General features: G+C 37.2%; 1 protein-coding gene across 1 annotated transcript in view; it reads left to right on the top strand.

Annotated features, from left to right (window-relative positions):
• The first annotated feature begins 2,313 nt into the window (after positions 1 to 2,313).
• The window catches only part of LOC150086928 (protein Wnt-2b-A-like), a 123,600-nt gene continuing 105,195 nt past the window's right edge, over positions 2,314 to 20,718 (top strand). The window contains exon 1 of the mRNA XM_090372327.1: positions 2,314 to 2,621. Coding sequence (XP_090228453.1) covers positions 2,314 to 2,621 — 308 coding nt within the window. The remainder of the gene's footprint in view (positions 2,622 to 20,718) is intronic.

Raw genomic sequence — 20,718 nt, 5'->3', positions numbered from 1 at the left:
TTTCATAAACTTGTCTCACGGATGTATTATATTGACTACCTGATCCTTGTCTATACTATCCAAATCTCGCCTCTGGATTGTCGGTTTGGAACTTAATAGCTAATGCATTCCACTTTTAGCTCTTTTGTGCGATATCTGGCTAAATCATAGTTTGTCATCCTTAGAGTTCTATGTGTTTCCTTGGAAAATTTGCTTGAGGGGAAAGCTTCACGTTCATCTAACGAGTCTATAAATTGATTTTAAAACAAGAGCCTTTCATCATATTGATTATTAGTCAAAGGACTTTGCGTGTCACTGTTTACATCATCTCTAACACTCTTAAATGGAGTTTTTATATTTACTGTATTGCACAGTGTATATTCGACAGTTGTTTCAAAAGCTCAGATAACTCTTTATTTTGCCCTTCAACATTTCATAGCCAAATGCCTAATGAAAGTTTATAGCTGTGTTTCAATAACTCATTACTTTCTAAATTATATGCAGTCATTAATGTGGTGAATGAATTTGCAATAGTTGAATTAGTGAAATCGGGGTACATCAGTATCATATATTGTCTTTTCTTCTGATCTAGCCATACACTTTAAAAGGTGGACGCTGTGATATGTAGAAAATAAAGGTCCTTCGTTGTTAGCAGGGTGTGGATACACTATGCTGTGTTCAAGAGAACTTGTAAATTTGGATATTGCTTTTGTATTTATTGAGTTATCAGTAGTTGATACAGACAACATTAAATCCAGTGGCTTCCAAATCTACAGTTACTTTTTTTATCACTTGTGCAGTGAACCTAAAGTCAGTTTATACACACAGGTAATACGAGTATGTGGGTGGCATTCGTGTACTGTGATAATAGAGACTGTATCATAAATACATGTACATTGCTTTGCTGCATTTTGAACTATCAAATGAAAACCCAATTATAGTTCCTTCATATAGTCCATGAAAAGTTTAATATGAATTTCATAAACCATAAGTTTAAGAAATCGTACATGGAATTTCGGTTTTTAACTTTTTCCATGAATTATGTTAAAATGTTTAAAAATGCCTTCAAATAATTTAAATTTGAACATATTTTCTTCATAGTCACTGAATGAGGTGAAACAACAAAGCCTGAATTTCTTATGAATCTGCATGTAGTGGACGCCATCAAACGTAACAATTAAAAAAAAAAAAAACCCATATCTGTATCATATCTTAGTCTCTCATTATCCATAGTCAACATGCTGATTGAGATTTCAGAAAAATAACCATAGTTGCTTTGTTAATAAGGTTGATGGTTATTTTATACTTTTCCTTGAAATTCAGTGCAGATGTTTTATTTTATCATAGTACTCAAAAATATCTTCATTTTCGGTAGTTCAGTTTAACATTTGATGGAATACTTTTTGAAAACATTTCTTCCCTGAAAAATGAGATTTTCAAGTCGTTTATCACAACATACAGGGGGTGCGAAAATAATGGAAAAACATGATATGAAAGTAGCAGTTTTTGTAATGGCTGTATGACGTATTTATGAGTATGCAGTAATGATTTTTTTTTGGTTCTTTCAGGTAGTGCTGTGAAGAAAAAATGATAACAACTGATATTTATTTAGAGGTGATGTAAAAATATACATGAAGAAAATGAACGACCTGTCTGAATTCCAAAGAGGTCAAATTGTTGGTGCACTTTTAGCTGGGCATCGATGACTAAAACTTGTTTAATGTATTCAGAGTGACTCCATCGAAAGTGATGTCTGCATTCACTAAGTATGGAAAAACAGTCTGATAAGAATTGTGGCAAAAAATCTAAACTGACTGAAAGAGACCGCAGAGCACTGTATCTCGAAAACATAAAACTACTGCCTCAAAAATAACTGTAGAACTGAACTTGCATATGAGGCTCAGAAATTCAGTTTCTACCAAATTAGTTCGGCTAGAACTTCATAAAGCTGAAATTTAGGAAGAGCTGCTATTGTCAATTCACCCATTACTGATGGTAATACTATAAAGAGGATGCAGTGGTGTAAGGAGTATAAAAACTGGACACTTATGATTGGAAATAATATTTTTAGATGAATCATTATTCAAACTTTTTAGAACATCAGGGAGAATTTACCTTCGGCAAATGCCAAAGGAAGCGCATCACCTTGACTATTTTGTGCCAACCGTCAAACATGGAGGAGGAGGAGGATCAAGAGTGGTTTGGGCAGCAATATCTTAGTATTCTTTAGGTTCTATTATTAACTTAAACGGACAAATTACTGCTAACTACCTTGATATTCTGCGTGACCATGTTCATCTCATAGTGCAAATACTGTTTCCCACAAACGATGCCATGTTTCAAGGTGATCATGCTCCAATACACAGCCAAATATGTCCGTCTTGGGATGAGAAGCATGAAACTGAGACTAAGCCCCTCCCATGGCCTGTAAAATCACCAGACTTAAACGTTATTGTGCCGCTGTGGGCATATGTGGAGAGGAGGATGAGAAGCGGATTTCCTCCACCTTCATCACCCAAGGAGCTTGAAACATTCCTCCATGAAAAATGGTCAAGTATTTCTCTTAACTCAGTTCAAGATTTATATGCATTTCTTCCACATAGAATACAAGCTGTTTCGAAAGGAGAGGGTGGCCCAACATCGTATTAGTGCATACCTGTAACTCTTTGCACAGGTGTTACCAGTATTTTTTCCAACCCCGTAGTAAACGATGTGTTAATCTTCTATATATTAATATGCAAAAAAACTGGTCATATTTGTGGACAGTATTCCAATTCAAAAGAATTTAAGTTACATAAATGAGTTTAAAACTCAGTCAAATCTGATAAACTCTTTTCTAACTCTTGCTTAGCTTTAGTTTGCTGACTTGCTTCTAAATCTTTCTTGACATTCATAAGCATCCTTATTTAACCTTCTGGAATTTGGAGGTTCTCGTGCTGGCTGTTACGTTTATTCATGGACAGTTAAGACACTGACAATCGGGAAATATACAAGATACTGCTGCTTCAGGATGACTAGTGACTGATTCCTGGGCTGATATTAGAATAGTGAATGTTATACTCAGGGGCGTTCTTAGAGTATGTTGCGCCCGGGCGCCAAATGAAATTTGGCGCCTCCTTTAAAATTTTCTTCATATGTGTATATGTAAGTTTCAGATTTTCAGGCGCCCCTTAAACGTGTGCGCCCGGGTGCAGTGCATCCCTTTCACCCTCGAGACGGCCCAACCCTGCTTTTACTGCACATATCCGATCTAGACGTGCACATGGCATACCCGTTTAACCAAATAAGTAAGTTAAATGGTAACGAATAATTATTTTACATTTATATTATCCGTTTAAAAACTTTACAGAATTAAAAATAAATGGTAAATAAATATTTTTATCAAGTTCATTGCATTTAAGTTCAAGGGGTATTTCGTAAATTGCGTTTCAATGAAAATACAGCATGCCTGATGCACAAGTTGCCTACCTACCTTATATATTGCACTGCTTCAATTGAAGAAACTAAGCTTTTTTTATTGATTATCAGAAAAAAAGCAAAATTTAAAAAAATGCCACATATATTACATGTACCTTCAATGAGTTGCATTGGTATTGCATCCATTTAGCAATTAACTCAACATTTGGTTTTTTGATTGTAAACAAGGAAAGGAACCCTTTTCCTATTTACGCTTACAAATGTACTTAAAACCCTCGTATCATATCAAGAAAGGAGTTTCCTTAATTTCACCACTTCAGATAAACATTTTTTTTTCATACATCAGGGGTGCTGTTTATTGTCCTTTGCAACACTTTCTTCTTTCTCTTCACAAGTTGCTTTGGTATTCCGCTTTAAACAGTACTATCATGCTGAGATAGCATAAGTAGAGGCATACGATGCAAGAAAGCAAGCTTATGCAGCATCAGCCAAAAAAAAAAAAGCCTCCCATTTCACCCCTCCATTCTTTCCAAATGCCTGTCCAGCTGAGCCTTAAATTTATTTAGACTATCAACTTCCACCCACAACAAAAGATGGAAGTCTGTTCCACCAATCAACTACCCGCTCCTCGCTAAAGGCAAATTTCTGCACATCTATTCTACAACTGTCTTTCTTCAGTTTGAATCTGTGCTCCCCCCTCAGGTTTGTAATCTGAGCAAGAGGAAGACTCCATCAGCATCGAGCCTGCTTAATCTATTCAAGGCCTTATACACCTCAATCAGATCGTCTCGCAAGTGCCTAGTCTCCAGGCGCTGCAATTTGCAGAACTTAAGCCTTTCTTGGTAAGAGCACCCCTTTGTTCCCCTCACCAATCTTGTTGCCCTTCTTTGTACTTGTTCTAGCAACTCTACATCCTTCCTAAAATGAGGCCTCCAGACCTGTATGCAGTACTCTAGGTGTGGCCTGACCATTGCTTTGTGCAAAGGGATAATCACCTCCCTCTCCCTGCTAGCACTATTCCTATATATCATTGACAAGACTCCATGACCTGCCCTGGTAGCCCCTCTGCACTGCTCAGCGAACTTCATATTTGACTACACAATTACCCCCAGGTATTTTTACTTTCTACTTCCCTGAGTGTAGTATCACACAGTTAGTACGTTTCTCTTCGGTTATTGCTACCCATATGCAGTACTTTGCATTTGTCAATGTTAAACTTCAGTTGACAGTTTTCAGCCCATTTTCCCAACTTATCTAGATCCAGTTGGAGTAGCATACTGTCTTTACTGTCGTTAACAACCCTGCCAACCTTTGTATCATCTGCAAATTTGGACATTAAGCCTGATATACCTTCATTGATAAATACACAAAACAACAATGGGCCCAACACTGGACCCTGAGGAAGTCCACTAATAACATATGTCCACGAAGAGCAGTGTCCATTGATTACCACTCTCTGTCGTCTCCCACTCAACCATCCCTTTATCCATTGTAGCAACTTACCCTCAGTGCCATACCTCTTCAATTTGTACAGCAGGCTTCCATGTGCAGTATCAAAAGCTTTCCTGAAATCCAAGTATATGACATCAAAATTATTTTTGGCATTCAGTTCCTTTGTGGCCACATCATAGTATCCAATCAAATTGGTCAGAAAAGACCTCCCTTTAACAAACCCATGCTGTGTCTTAACTATTACTGCAGTCTTGTCTAGATGATCCTGCAATGCTTCTTTAACCAGTGATCCATTATTTCTCCGGAACACAAGTTAAACTGAAAGATCTATAGTTACCTGTGTCACCTTTCGAACCCCCTTTGTGAATTAGTGATACATTTGCACACATCAGTCCATGGGGACCTCCCCTGAGTCCAAGGAAGCTTTCATAATTATGGATATGGGTTTACTTACTTCCTTTGCTGCCTCCTTTATTATAACTGGATAGATCCCGTCCACCCCCAGGTACCTTTTTTATGTTTAACTTCAACAATTTCTCCTCCACTTTGCTCTCAGTTATTGCAAAATCACTTAGCTCCCTGTAAGAGTTTGATAAATGTCTGGCACTCCCCCTCATTGAATAACTCCTCGTGTTTGAACGTAGATGCAAAATACTCATTCAGTTTTTCAGCTACCTGAATATCATCATCAATAGTCAACCCATCTGTGTTAAGTGGTCCAATCTGATTTATCCCTTTCTTTCTAGAGTTTACATAAGGAAAGAACTCTTTGTTGTTTTTATTTTGCATCCTTTGCCAACGATTTCTCGTAATTTGCCTTCGCCTGCCTAACCTCCTTTGTAACTTGATTATATACTAGTTTATATCTGCCATCGGCTTCTGTGTCACCTGATACTTTATATGCATCCTATACATTTTTATTCTCTGCCACGAGCCTCATTAGTTCATCTGACATCCATTTAGGCCTAAATCTTGAACAGTATTTCTTAGTTGGAATGAAAAGCATAGTAGCCTCCAAAATGAAGTCCCTGAAGGCTTCCCATATAGAATTCAACGTTAGTAACGTCATCAGTTAATCCCACTGTACAGAATTTAAAAGCTGTCTGTAGTCACCTTTACGAAAGCAAAAGCCCTTCCCTTTAGCCTTGATGGTAGTTACATCTGTAATTCCCACATGAGTATATTGTGATCACTGTCATCCAGTGGTTCCTTTATCTAAATTCTTAATGCATGAATATGATCTGATGCATGAATAATACTCTTGATCTGATTATCTTGATCTGATAATCAGATCAAGAGTATTACTCCCTCTAGTTGCCTCTCGAACATGTTGCTGTAGAAAAAAGTCATCCGATAAATCCCCAAAAGTCTTGCTAGTGTGCGAAATACTCATTCTAAAAGTTAAAATCCTCTATTATAAGACACTGATTTACTAGCCCACTCTTATTTCTCTGCACAACTGCTCATTATACTCGCCAAATTCATTAGGCCTATAACACATATCTACTCTCATTTTCCCTTTCCCAGTGCTTATGTCACACCAAACAGACTCAATGTTGCATTGTCCACCAACATCAATTGGATGCCGCTTCCTTAGATTTTGTGTTTCTTGACTAACACCATAGCCCCTGCTCCCTTCCTATCCTTTCTGTAGACATTGTACTCCCCAAATTCCAATTCTGCACTGCTTATATCTGTGTGACACCACGTCTCTGATATCCCAACAATATCTGCCTTTGATGTCTTGACTAGCACTTCAAGCTCATCAAATTTATTAACTGTTTTCCTAGCATTGGTGTGCATGCAAGTATACATGCACCTGTTTCTGTTCTTAGTTACCCTAACACAGCCCATGTATTTATTTGTTCCACTATGACTCCCAACAGTCCTGGAAATCTCCATTGCCTTGCTTTCCAGGCTGCTGCTCATTCAGCAGTGCTGAATGAGCAGCAGCCTGGAAATGAGCAGCAGCTGAATAGAAGCAGTGCAAGAATCACTTTTGCCTCTGCCGGCGACCACTGTTAACCTTTTAGTCTGTGTATCCCCCCCCCTAGTTAGCAGTTTTTCCGACCCACCTAGCACTGCCTCGATAGCATCAGCAAATATTTTTACACCCTTTCTATTTAAGTGTACTCCGTCCCTGTAGAAGTGTACTCCTTAAGTGTACTCCGTCCCTCTCCGGTCAACAAGCACAGACCAGGCTGAAAAAAAATTGTACCACTTGAGCCTTACGCAATCTCTCCAGGGCCGAATTGATCGACAAGGCTCTGATCATATACTCCCTCCTATCGTGCCTGGGCAGAATTGCAGACACTTTTCCATTCAACCCTAACTAGCGACTTTTTTTCAACGTTGACCTGTACTTGTTGAGTAAATCTGCAGATCTCGTACTCTTAATGTCATTTGTTCCAACGTGTACAACAATATCACCTTTTGTGCCCTTAAAAGATGATATCTGCTCTACAACGTCATCAACTCTTACCCCTGGCAGACATACACTGGCCCTGTTCCACCTATCCTTTTTGAATAGTATATTCCCCGTCTCCCTGACAATAGAATCACCAATAATAACTAATTATTTTGGGACCAGCGCATTCTGCCTTGGAGATTGCCTCTGTGTTGCCTGATGCACAGGAGTGAGCTTTGCCGTTGAGTTGGGTAGCTGAGAGCTTGATGGGCCCCTCATTAATTTCTTCGAGGACATTTACCCTACACCTCAAGCTGTCATAGACGCCAATCAGAACGCTAAGTTGGTGCCTAATTTCTTGACACTGTAGGCATCTAGCACACACACACACAAAGACATCATGTCCCGTTTTAGAAAGTTCAGCAAACATTTTACATTTTGCACATTTTTTGAGACTGATGCGTTGGAAAAAATGTACACATTTTTGCATAATGTCTCTCAATAGTAAATAAGCATTTTATATTCTTTACTATATTTACTGTAGAAACATTGTAAAATACTGTATTTCATTTTTCTGAAATGCAGATTTTAGAACAATATAACTAGTCAAAAAGTTAGCATTTCGCGTTTCAAAGTGCCCATTATTATTCTTATTTCTAGATTTTTAAAGGAAAACTCACGAAAATTGAGTAATGAGGAAAGAAACAGGAAAACATTAGCTGCATGTATTGTAATTGCTTCTAGATTTCTAATACCTTGACATAATTAAGTTAATTGTTCTTAGAGGCCATATGCCAAGATGTTGCCAGTAAAGTGTTATGTATGAAAAGTTTGGCCATAATTGAATGAACTTTACTAATTGTAAATTCAATTACGAGATGGATAATGAAATCTTCCTACTCACGACGAAAGGTTGCGAGTCCCGGCAGCATTTCTACCCAACATGAAACACAATTTAATAATTACTTTTTTTGGAACCCATTCTCACACATGACTAGTCATAGTAATAGTAACTTCAATTCAGCTGGGAAGTTTCGCGTTAAAATCAAGTCAGTCCTGGAACTTTTGAGGGCCGTACAAAGTGTAATTAGCGTTGAAATGTACCATTTTGGTAGCTTAGAGAGAGAGAGTTAAAAACAGGAAAAAAATTTCGAACTCGTGACAGATCATAAAGTAATGAATGCATGACAAGAAAAATTCGAAAAACTGACACTATAGTGATGTATTAAGCTAGTCCTGCAAATGAAATGCATGTGACTCGATACCAAGGGGAATACATCACTTATTTTTTGCGACACCATGTTTGAGTTTCTCCACATTTATTTTTCGGAACCCATGTTAGTGGGTTCTGAAAATTAATGTGGAGAAATAGGTTGGATATAAACTTGTTAGAGATGACCATCAGTTATGGAGGTTGTAGTGAAGGGATGAATGTTGTGTCTACGCAGAGCTATGATTATGCATTATCTCGTTTCCTTCAGAATAGTATCTTTGGCGTCAGCCTGGTGGATTTGAAAAACGATTTTTGTTCCACATTATTAACATTATATTAACCTCCTATCACTAGACTTTCAATAGTCTTACACTTTAGTAAATTACTGATCTAAAATTGCTCATAACAGAGCGTAGCTTCCGATATACAGGACATCGCCCTTTCCCAGGAGCTCACATCTGGTGAGTATGGGTTTGGCACACCCATGGTCCGGAGCTTAATATCATCATTCTTCTCTTTCTTGGTGATTTCTTTCTACTTCTCTCTCTCTGGGAATTTTTTTTTTTTTTGGCTGGTGCAGCATGAGCCTCAGGCTTCCTTGCACCATATGGCTAATAATAATATCGATGGATACACTTCATTGTGTTAATCACCAGCTATCAGAGGACAGTCTTTTAAGGCCATTCTTGCAAATACGAAATGCCAGCAAGAGAACATACAAATATATATTTCCGGAAATTTATATTCTGCCAGAGAACAACTGATTGTTGGAATTAACTTCCACCTGTGTTGTACAAGTGGGTAGCTTGAATACGTTTAAAGAACGTTAAAGCACATTATTGGAGGGAATAGACAAATTAAATGATTTTTTTTTTTGCTGGTAATATATAAACTTCGCATTTCGGAATTCGCTAGCTAAAAGCTGAGGTTGCAAGCACTGTTTAGTTATATAACACATCTGTATGCTCGTTTTTTTTAAAGTTTATCCACTAAGCGACCAAATAATCGGTATCCCATAGTCTTAAGTGTTTATATGGTGAATAAAGTATAAAACAGTTTGTTTTTAAACCTAATTTGTATATTAGACAAAGGTCTCTGAATGTTTTGTGTATTAATTTACATAACATAAGAATGACAGTCTTAATGCCAAGTAAGTAGCAAAATCTAAACTAGAACATAACTGATCGTTGCTATAGCATAACATAAATATAGCAATAAAAGAAGACTGAGTTGGAATAAATCGAGTTAAGGTGTTGCAGAAGGAATGGTTTCCAAAAATAATTTACAAGAATTGCTAATTAATAAAATATACCAATCAGCATAATTTATAAAAAATGCCAATTAATCAATTTTGCGGCGCTCCATTGATGGCACTAGATTCAAATTGTGTGAAAATATTACTATAAATGGAAACGAAAACCAACCAAAGCAAACCATTAGCGCAACAAAATTAAATAATCGTATACTGACCATTGTGCCCCATCTCTTCAAAAGACCATAAGGCTGACTGCGGCCGTGGAATCATTGCATTTCAAACATTAAACAAATGCTTCTAACTTATTTTTGGGTACTTTGAAACTGTTTATGGTTTTGTGAAGCAATTTTCTGTTTTCAATTGTAACCGACAGTTCCAGTGGACACGAAATTCTGATAACTTCATTAAACAACTATACTTATGGGTCATACTATAATTATGACACAATGAAGGGATTTAGCAAATAGGGACTACACACATATTAACGTTGAAGGCCATCGTTCAGTTTTTTTTGTTTTTTTTTTTTAAATTTTAAAATTTTATTTAAACAAACCAATTCGAGTACTGAACTTGATAAATTAATGAACAATCTCAAAAAACAATGTAAGTGTTTCTCTTTCTTGTTTTAAAATGTAAAAATCAAAAGTCAGAAATCTACATGGCTGCAGTTTTCTAGATGCACAAATTGATCTAATTTATTTAACAGCACTTTTTTAGATTTTTCGGGGAGAGAAAAAATCAAAGTTGTATCGTTGCCAACACAGAAAGCTCCCCGTATACTGAAAGAGTCCGAATAGACCAATAAATATCAAGGGCCCACAGTCTTTTGGATACTCACTAATAAAAATGAATATTACAGAAATATCTCTGGAAATGAGAGAATTGGTTGTAAATTGATTTTTTATATCGTTTGTCGAGACTTGCTTCCTTTAACGCAAAGGTCGATGCACTTAAAATAGTGAAATTAAAAGAAAGTTGTAAAGAAAATTCACTTTTCCATATGCATCAAACTTTGCGTTAAAGGAAGCAAGTCTCGAAAAATGATATAAAATTGTCAATTCATTTATTAGATAGTTCTTCCGCAACTTAAAGCTGGTGTTCCCGAAGGTTCGGTTCTTTCTCCCCCACTTTTTTTTTTTTTTTTTTTTTTGTATGTTAATGACCTTCTATAGATTAAAGTCATTTCCATAGTTTTGCTGATGATAATACACCACCTCCGAATTAGATATGGGCATGGTTCTTCCGAATTAGCATCTGTAATTTCCCTTGGCTATATTTCCGGCCATGGAGGGAACATTGCCTTTATTGTGCATGTACATACACAAACTTTGCTGTTTGTGTATGTACATGCTTGGCGATAGAGATTTACTTTCCAGTTTGAGAAACAGTTCTGCCCATAAAGAATCAACTCCTCGAATATTTACCACAAATTCCTTAAATGCCGATCCCCAGATAATCTCCAATGGAGAAAAGAAAACTTAGTTAACTTCGGTCCATCTAAAATTTAGTCCTGTATTTTTTGTTTGCAAAAAAGTCTGCTGTTCCTTTTCTCGTCTTTGATGACACTCGTATTTCTAGACAAGAAAGATTAGAAGTCCGGGTAACCTTAATAAAGATGCGAATCTTTAATCAAGTTACACGGACTTCTAATCTCTCTTGGCATAAGCACATCAGAAATATTGCTTCCTCTGCATCCAAAAAAACTTTTTTTTTTGCTCTCGGCGTTACCTTTCTTCTAAACAGCTACTGAGCGTGTACAAATCTCAAATCTGTCCGACCTTGAGATACTGTTCCCACATCTGAGATGGTGCCACCAAACCTCTCTCAAGCTTCTAAACTCCATTCAAAAGAGGACTGCCAAGTTAATTAATGACCTATCTCTTACAAAGTCTTTCCACTCTCTGCGTCATAAACGTTCAATTTCTGCTGCATGTATTTTCCTGTAGATACATCTATGGGCACCGTTCTTCTGAATTAGCATCTGTAATTTCTCCCACTTTCTTCCAAATCAGTCTGAACACTTGCCGAGCCCCAGTCGGCATTCATTGTCCAACTCAAAACTCGCAGAATTAACTTTTTCTCTTCTGCATTTATCTTTTATTGTTATTATTATTTTTATTTATTTTTAGGAACAACCTTCCTTCACACGTATTTCCCGAAAATTGCAACCAACATAAATTCAAGTCTAATGTCACCAAGTATCTTTTGCCTTCTCAGCTTTCGACAACCCATGTATGGTACTAAGTACTTGTAAAGTTCTAATGTCTTTCGTGCTTGAACTTTTCATTAAAACGAGCACATTTGAGAATTTTAATTTCTCAATAATTTAAATAAAAAAATAATTTTAATATTATTTTTCAGTTATAAGCATTGGAATATGTACAAAAAATACAATGTTTTATGCAAATTATTATGGTGAAAAAGTATAGTATATTAAATAAAATATTCATACAGTATTCGTACGAAATACTGGTAAGAACATGTGTTTGTGGTCCTCATATTTATTTTCTTGCCAGTTGTATACAGTGGTGTAAACATCATATTGCAAAATTCTGCTATGTGTTTTCTACCTAAAAGGGACTTTTCTGTTAAAAGGGGAGCCTAATTATGCCCCCTTCCCTTCAGAGTTGTGTGGTTCCCGAAGCTGAGAGTTCGTCTTTTTTCATAGAAACCAGTCTTCTGCAAAATTAATTTCCCATATTTTAAGGCATTCCCTCCTGTCCTTTTGGGGGGTCCCGTGTAAGCTCCATATACTGCACCGCCCCACTTCGCACTGCCCTACTTATATGCAAAATAAGTTTAACGTTCCCTTCCCTTTACTTTTCTTGAATTTCAAAATCTACTAATCCAACACATTAAAAACTTTTTCACTGGAGAAAAGCTGTTAACTGATTTATCTAATTAATATTTCATTATTAATTAGATAAATCAGTGAATATACATTAGATTACAATTATAATATAACTAAAAATGTACTTTAGAACACACACACACACACACACACACACACACACACACACACACACACACACACACACACACACACACACACACACACACACACACACACACAGCAGCGTTCCCCTATAGGGGCTATAGTTCCCCCATTGATAAAAGTACAGTAATGAGAATGTTTTTACTGTTATACGATGATTAAAGCTGAATGATTCTCTCTGAACAGTACTTTGACTCACCACCTCTTTAGAAGATCCTGGGACCGCCACTGTATAAACACACACACGTACAGTAGATAAAACTTAACAGCAATGAAAAAAAAACTGTTAATTATATAAAAAATATATCTGGATATGAAATTATAAGTATATAAAATTTATAATGAATCAAATCAAATATATTTATATCAATTATCTTATCTAAATAAAGAAAGCACATTTTTCTGTCTTTGGCTAACGAAAATTATCTAATAACTCTGTGCAGATCAAGGTTGTTGCATATTTTCTGTTGATAGTTTGCTAAATCTGATAACCTATTCTGAAACGAGATCAAAAATGATCTTTTATTAATTTTAATTTGATGAAAGAACGTTCTCCAGTGGGAACGGAGAAAGGAAGAGTTAAAAGCATTCTTAAAGAAATCACAATATTTGGAAAAGTAAAGGAAATCTAATTAATTAATGTCGATGGACTAAATTATATTTAGTCCATCGACATTAATTTTCCAAGTAACTTGTTGACTTTCTTCTTTTTTTACCTCCCTCCCCTTGTAAATTTTGAAAGCTCGGTCCCTTGTATTGTGAATTTTGAAAGCCCGGCATCTTTTTTATTGGTTCAGTTGACATCTATTACGGAACCTTTTATAAATTACGTAATAGGTAATAAGCAAATGATTAATAAAATGGCTTTTATTAGAGAATATTTACGAGGGTTGTCTCATGATTTTATAGTCTCATATAAAAAGGAGATGTAATTTTGGTCCATATATTTTTTTGGAACAACCTTCTTCACATGTATTTTCCAGAATTACACACAAAGTTATAAATCCAAGTGTAATGTCAACAATTTCATTTTTTTTCAATATTTCAATAAATTGAACCTCTCTATGAAGGAATGCAGAGTTATAGTTTCATAACTTACTTTTTTTTTCAGGTTATTGAAGTTAACAACAAAAAGCGCTTGTTTACACATCGGCTGTTGTCATGGCTGCAATTCATCAATCAAATAAATGTAAAAAAACTGAACATCGAGCTATAATGAACTGTCTTTACAAAAAGGGGTTACTAGTAAGGATATTCATGAAGACATAGTAGATACATTAGGAGAATCTGACCAATCATATGCAACTGTCAAAAATTGAGTGGCTGAATTTAAACATGACAGAACCAGCATAAAAGATGAACACACAGTGGATGTCCATCAACAGCAGCAACCGCCCCAGAGAACATTAGTCAAGTCAATGATATGGTGATGGATGATCGGAGAGTAACTGTTATAGAACTAGTAGAGGCTACGGGCATCTTAATTTGAACAGATGCAAAAATTCTGTCAAATGAATTTGGTTCGACAAAGTTTGTTTGTTTATACCACAGAAAAGTAAGATGCTACTCTGTGGTTTATAGTATATAAAAGAAAGAAGTATACAATGATGAATACATTCGATGGTGGGCAGGCAAAAGACTGGAAAGAGTGGAAAGAAAAAGTGGCACGAGCAGCAGCTGTATTTAATGTTGATGACGTTATCGTTTTTGATGAAAGTGGATCATCTACAAGCATAGAGCAAATGACTGAATAATTTCAATGGTGTGAAAAAAAGGGAATTGTTCAGTTGACTAGAATACTTCAATATCTGGAATGCCCACAATAACTAAGAAAGAATTTTTCCCCATTCATAAAGATTTACAATATGCTGGTTTATTAAATCCTTTGGATGCTCCATACCATCAGCGAGTAACAGATGTTTTTGAATATAGAGAAGGTGTTGTTAAACAAGCCTGTAAAAAGTGGAAAGGGTTGCTTTGTTAATGTAGGACTACAAAGAATGTGTGTATTAACACAGCCCTTCAACCTGGTGTTAGAGTAACAGTCAAGTTAGATATAGACATCTCTTAGTTGTATTTGGTGGCCTGAAAGGTTTGGAATATAATGTGGGTGCTGACGAAACTCTTCAGATTGATGATCCACGATTTTTGTTTCATTATTACCTTAACGCTTGTCCAAATCAGGGATCCAGAACTATCCGAACTGAGGAGGCAATACTCATTTCCTTAGCATCTTTACGACCAAAAATCAAATATCAAAAACAATGAAAGATTCCCCCCCCCTCCATTGTAAAGAAGAAAGCCGTGAAATTATTTCTTACTATTAAACTTTTTTAAAGATAATAAAAAAAAAAAGAAAAAAAAGGTTTCTTTCTCAACGCTGGTACGCACCTTTTGGCACGCAATCAGAAACGATTTCCATTCAAATCTTAAAATAAACGTTTTGCTTGTTATCAAGCTAATTTTTTTGTCAGATATACAACTATGGATGAAACATGGCTTCGTTACTACCAACTGTAATCAAAACAATGGAAGCAAGCTGATTCGCTTTCTCTTAGAGAAGACCAGTTCAGTTTCATCTTCAAGCAAGATCATGATATCTATTTTCCGGGATTCAAAAAAAAAAAAAAAATAATAATAATAATCGTAGATTATCTTCTAAAGGGATAAAAATCAAAATGCCAATACTATGCTAACTTAGTAACCACATTACGAGATGTAGTCAAATCAGAGGCTAGGAAAGCTGACTAAAGTGTTTACTTTCACCAGGTCATTGCTCCTGTTCACACATCGACTGTTGTCATGGCTGCAATTCATTAAACTGGCCATGAATTGATCATATTCACCAGATCTAGCACTATCTGATTTCCATCTTTCTCTAAACTAAAAACTAACTTGTCTGAAAGGAAATTTGGGTTGGATGATGTGATAGCCGCTGCACACTCCATTTTTCGGGATCTTCAAGATCATCATCAGCCATTTTCAATTCACTGCAGGATGAAGGCCTCTCCAGCAACTTTCCAGTTCCTTCTGTTTTGTGTGATGGCCATCCATTTACTACCCATAAACTCATGAATTTCATCTGTCCATCTCCGTTGTTGTCTTCCAGGTTTTCTCTTAGCTCTCCTCTTGGGTACCATTCTGTTATTTTCTTAGTCCATCTGTCCTCATGTCTTCGAGCTATGTGTCCTGCCCAAGACCATTTTAGTTCTTTAGTTTTGATAAGAATGTCCTTTACTTGAGTTTGCTGCCTAATCCATGTTTTTCTCTTCTTATCTAACAGTCGGATTCCCAATATAATTCGTTCCATTCTTCAAGATAACTACTACAAAACTGGGATCATGAATTCGGAGCATCGCCAGGAAAAGTGCATTGAGTTACAAGGAGACTACAGTACTATAAGTAACCATCAAATAAATACTATGCTAAGTTATAAAATTATTAAACAATCCTCGTACTGTTCCAATAAAGCTTGGATGTCCGTTTAAATAAAGAAGAAACAACAAGAACAATCTAATTTCAATAAGCATATTACGTGAAATAAAAATAAGATAGCAGCTATCAATATTAACGTTAACTCAGTCTAAAACTAACTTCACTTTACAATTAGTGAAGTACCACAGATAAGGTTAGGGAGGCGAAGGCCGTGTATGAGAAAGCAAAGAATGGAGACAAAGAATTTTTCATTTATGTGAATACAAGGAAGAAAAAAAGCGAATCAGATCAGACCCTTGTGCATTGGGTGTGGAAGGTCTTAGACAATTCAGCTGATGTTGCAGATGAATTGAACAGGTACTTTACATCTGTCTTTACTGAAAAAAGGCCCTTCATGCTGAGAAGAGGCTGTGAAAATGAGGCAGAATTCATATGAACTTAGTGATTTCGAAATTACAGATTACTGTTTATTAGAAAAACTTTCGAGCGTAAAGGCAAGTAAGGCTCCTGGAGTTGATGGCATGTGCCCAGTAATTTTGAGGGAGGCCGCCAGGGAATGTATTAAACCACTGAAGTTGATTATCAAGGCATATTTGGACTCTGGAGAAGTACCAACGTATCACCAGTACATAAAGGCGGTTCTAACAGCGAAGTTGGTAATTACAGACCGGCTAGTGTGACTTCAGTGGTAGGGAAAATCTTAGAAACAATGATTAAGACTGCAATACAGGGACATTTAGATAGATATGGCATTCTGAATAACACACCATGGTTTTTTTAAGGGAAAATCATGTTTAACTAACTTAGTAAGCTATTTTAACACAGTTCCTCATTAGCTGGACTTAGGAACAATTTCGACGTAGTTTATTTGGATTTTAGTAAGGCATTTGACTCGGCTCCTGAATGAGAGATTATTGTATAAGCTCGAACGTGTTGGGATTACTGGAAATAAAACTGATGGATTGCTGGTTGTGATTGGCAGATTGGTTGAAAATTGGGCAGAAGGTTTGATTAATGGATATTCTTCGGATTGGTGTAAAGTGACAAGGATCGGTTCTTGGGCCACTCTTCTTTCTGATTTTCATAAACGACATCAACGATGGTTAAGAAGGCTTAATGTCAAAATTTGCGAACGAAGTAATGATTGGTAGAATAGTTAATTATCAAGCAGCGCTCCTTCAGGATGACTTGCACAGACAGGCTGCAAGAATGGTCAGAAAAGTGGCAGATTTGTTTTTTAATGCAGCAAAATGCTAAGTCTTACACTTGGGGAATAGCAACACCAAAATAAATTATACACTTGGTGGGGTTGAATTAAAAATGGTGGCGAAAGAAAGGGATCTGGGAGTTATAATACGGGCAGATATAAAGTTTTCTGAGCAGTGTAAACAGGCAGCCAAGAAAGCCCATTGTGTCCTATCGATGATTTATTAAATATTATCCTGTAGAGATATGGAGGTCATAGTCCCACATATAAGGCAGTTGTAAGACCATATTTGAATACTGTGTTCAAGTATGGAGATATCATCTGAAAAAAGACATTGGGTTTCTTGAAAGGTTCAAAGACTGTCAACTAGCATGGTGAGATTAGCAAAAGGGCGATCATGTGAGAAAAGACTACGTATATGTGGGCTACAGATCTTGGCAACCAGGCACTTCAGAGGTGACATGATTGAGGTTTATAAGGCTCTGAGAGGGGTTAGTAAAATGAATGAAGGTGTAATTTTCGCTGTTATAAGGAATTCCAAAACTCGGGGCCATAAATTAAAATGACAGGGGAAGAGGTTTAGATTAGGTTGTAGGATGTCTTCTTTTAGCCGGCGAGTCGTTGATTGCTGGAACGGGTTGCCTTCACAGGTAGTTGAGGCTAACGGTTTGAATAAATTCAAAGGTCAACTGGATAGTTACCTATGTGAGGAGGGAGGTAAACAATTTGCATTTTCTTATCTCTCTCTCTCTCTCTCTGGTCAGTGCACCAAAACTACATTTATTCACCCATTCCACCCTCAGACATCCAATCAAATACATCTGACAATTCGTTGTTTATTCTAGCTCTAGAAAAAAGATTTAGCAGATTTTCAGTTAATTGTCGGCACTGCACCATTAAAATCAACTCCCGATATATACAATTATACCAAGAACCCACTTCTTTCAGAAAGGTTGCGAAACCATCGCAACCATTCAAAAATTACAAAATGTTTGATTTTGGTTCATCTTTTTTAAAATTATATAAAAATTACATTTTTATGTAATTATTTTATATAATTTAACAATACAATAATTGTGAGTGAATCTTTGATGAAAATTATAATTCCGCAGTGTATATACAGGGTGATTCACTACCAGTGCGACAAACTTGCAGGAGGTGTAGGGGCTCAAAGACGAATCGGAATCACATAGCATTGCAGGGTCCGAAATGCCTTCGTCATGCGGTAGAGGACGTTGAACGTCCAGCGGGATCGCGTGAACAGCGATCCCGCTGGACGTCAGCATTTGCGAACCGGTTCCCGAGGCAGTAGGATGGACGAGTATTCAAACGTTGAACTGACCGACATGCATCATGCGACATGCGAAATGATCATGTGATACCCAAGCACACCATCAAGACCAAGTCCTCGAGCACAGTCAACTGGTCGGTAGAACTGAGCCCGCTGGCTTGGCAAATACTCATAAATCAGACTAGAGTCTATATATATTGGAGCGGCCACCGATTCCGCGAACATGTGGCTATCATCAAATGCTACAACTGCTGCAAGTTCGGACACACATCGCACACATGCACGCACACACCTCTCGTATGGAGCTGTGGACTGTAACGGGTGCGCCGCTCTGTGCTAGTACCAGGAACGTTTCCCGCACAGGCGTGCTCCTCATCATACGATTTTCGCACGTGTGCACAGAAGGTTACGTGAGACTGGTTGTTTCACGAGAGGTACCATGAATCGAGAGCGAACGACGAGGACGCCAGACAATGAGAGAATGTCCTACGTCTTGCAGAAGGCAATCCGAGTACGAGTACTCGAGCGATAGGCCAACGATTGGGTATTTCCCAATCCACTGTATGGAGGATACTGTCAACAAACCAAATGAGTTCATACCATCTGCAACGCGTCCAATCATTGGAGCCTGCGATTATCCACTCCGGAGGACTTTTGCTACTTGGTTTCTTCAACTGAAACGGTTCGCAAATGCTGACTTCCAGCGGGATCGCTGTTCACGCGACCTCCCGTTCAACGTCCTCAACCGCATGACGAAGGCATTTCGGACCCTACAATGCTATGTGATTCCGATTCGTCTTTGTGGCCCCTACACCTCCTGCAAGTTTGTCGCACTGGTAGTGAATCACCCTGTATATATATGTACACTGCGGAATTAAATAAATCACCACTATCCCATACCGTGACGGTTCAGCGCCATCATAATTTGACTTCCGTGCATACGTTGCATCCTCCTTGTGGTTCCTCTGTAATTAAGTTCTATCTTGAATAGATATAGTTTTCTAAATTGTCTGCGAATAGTCGAATTAAACCAAAGACTATTTTAAAATCATATATTTTTGTATCGTCATTAATAAGTTGTTTAGCTATTACAGTTTAATACAGCCGACCGGGCTAGCCGGGTGGGTATAGTGCCTGGCTGGCAACCCAAAGGTCGCGGGTTCGATTCCCGCTTGGGGCTTGGATCAAAGTACTGCAAAAACCTTGGGAGGTGCATTATGGCCACAGAAGCCTATGCGCCAACAACTACTAAAAAAAAAAAAAAAAAACAGTTTAATACGAGAAGTTGTTTCAGAAACAAGTTGCTTATAACTCTCCCGATAACCCGATAACTGCAATGCGGGTTCGGGTGTATGCAATTTCTGTACCCTTACCATACACGATACTGTTTTAAAGCATAGGCGAGTGAATGTTATGAAGAACCGTTTTAGATGTTTGTCATCAGCAGTGTTTCTGCATTAGTGCCGATTATTAAAGTTGGTTTTTCATTTCTTCCTTCAGGATAGAAGAAGCATTTCTAGTATTTTTATTTTATCAAAGTACTTGAAATATGTAATACTCATGAACTATCGTCAGTTTTAAACCATTAAAATATTTATGAATTCAATGGAAGTGTAGGATAGGAAGCGATGTGGCTGTTGATTTCTTTTCTGTTCAGACTTTTCACGAACTACTTTCGTGCCATTCATTTTTCAGACTTTCTTTCTGTTCACACACACACACACACACACACACACACACACACACACACAAATAAAAAATAAAAAAATCGGATTCCTTTTATGTTTTTGGGTAATCGCTGCAGTACACACCAATCTCAGTGTGTGATGTTATATACGAGAGGGTATCAAAAAAGTTTTCCCCCTGACCTTCTGTGTATTCTATGAACGTCGTTGCTCTAACCTCTTATGTTTCTTTTGTTACGGAGCTGAATGTGTGACAGTGTCATCATGGATAAAGTTGAATATCGATCCATTATCAAATTCCTGTTTTTGCTATCTTTGTTATCCTGCCACACCCGCCTTATTCTCTTGACTTGACACCGTCTGACTTCTTCCTCTTTCCGCA

This window comes from Mastigoproctus giganteus, chromosome 4 (assembly GCF_048544385.1).
Source record: "Mastigoproctus giganteus isolate SK-2022 chromosome 4, ASM4854438v1, whole genome shotgun sequence".
NCBI lineage: Eukaryota > Metazoa > Arthropoda > Arachnida > Uropygi > Thelyphonidae > Mastigoproctus > Mastigoproctus giganteus.
This window is presented reverse-complemented; position numbering and strand designations above follow the sequence as displayed.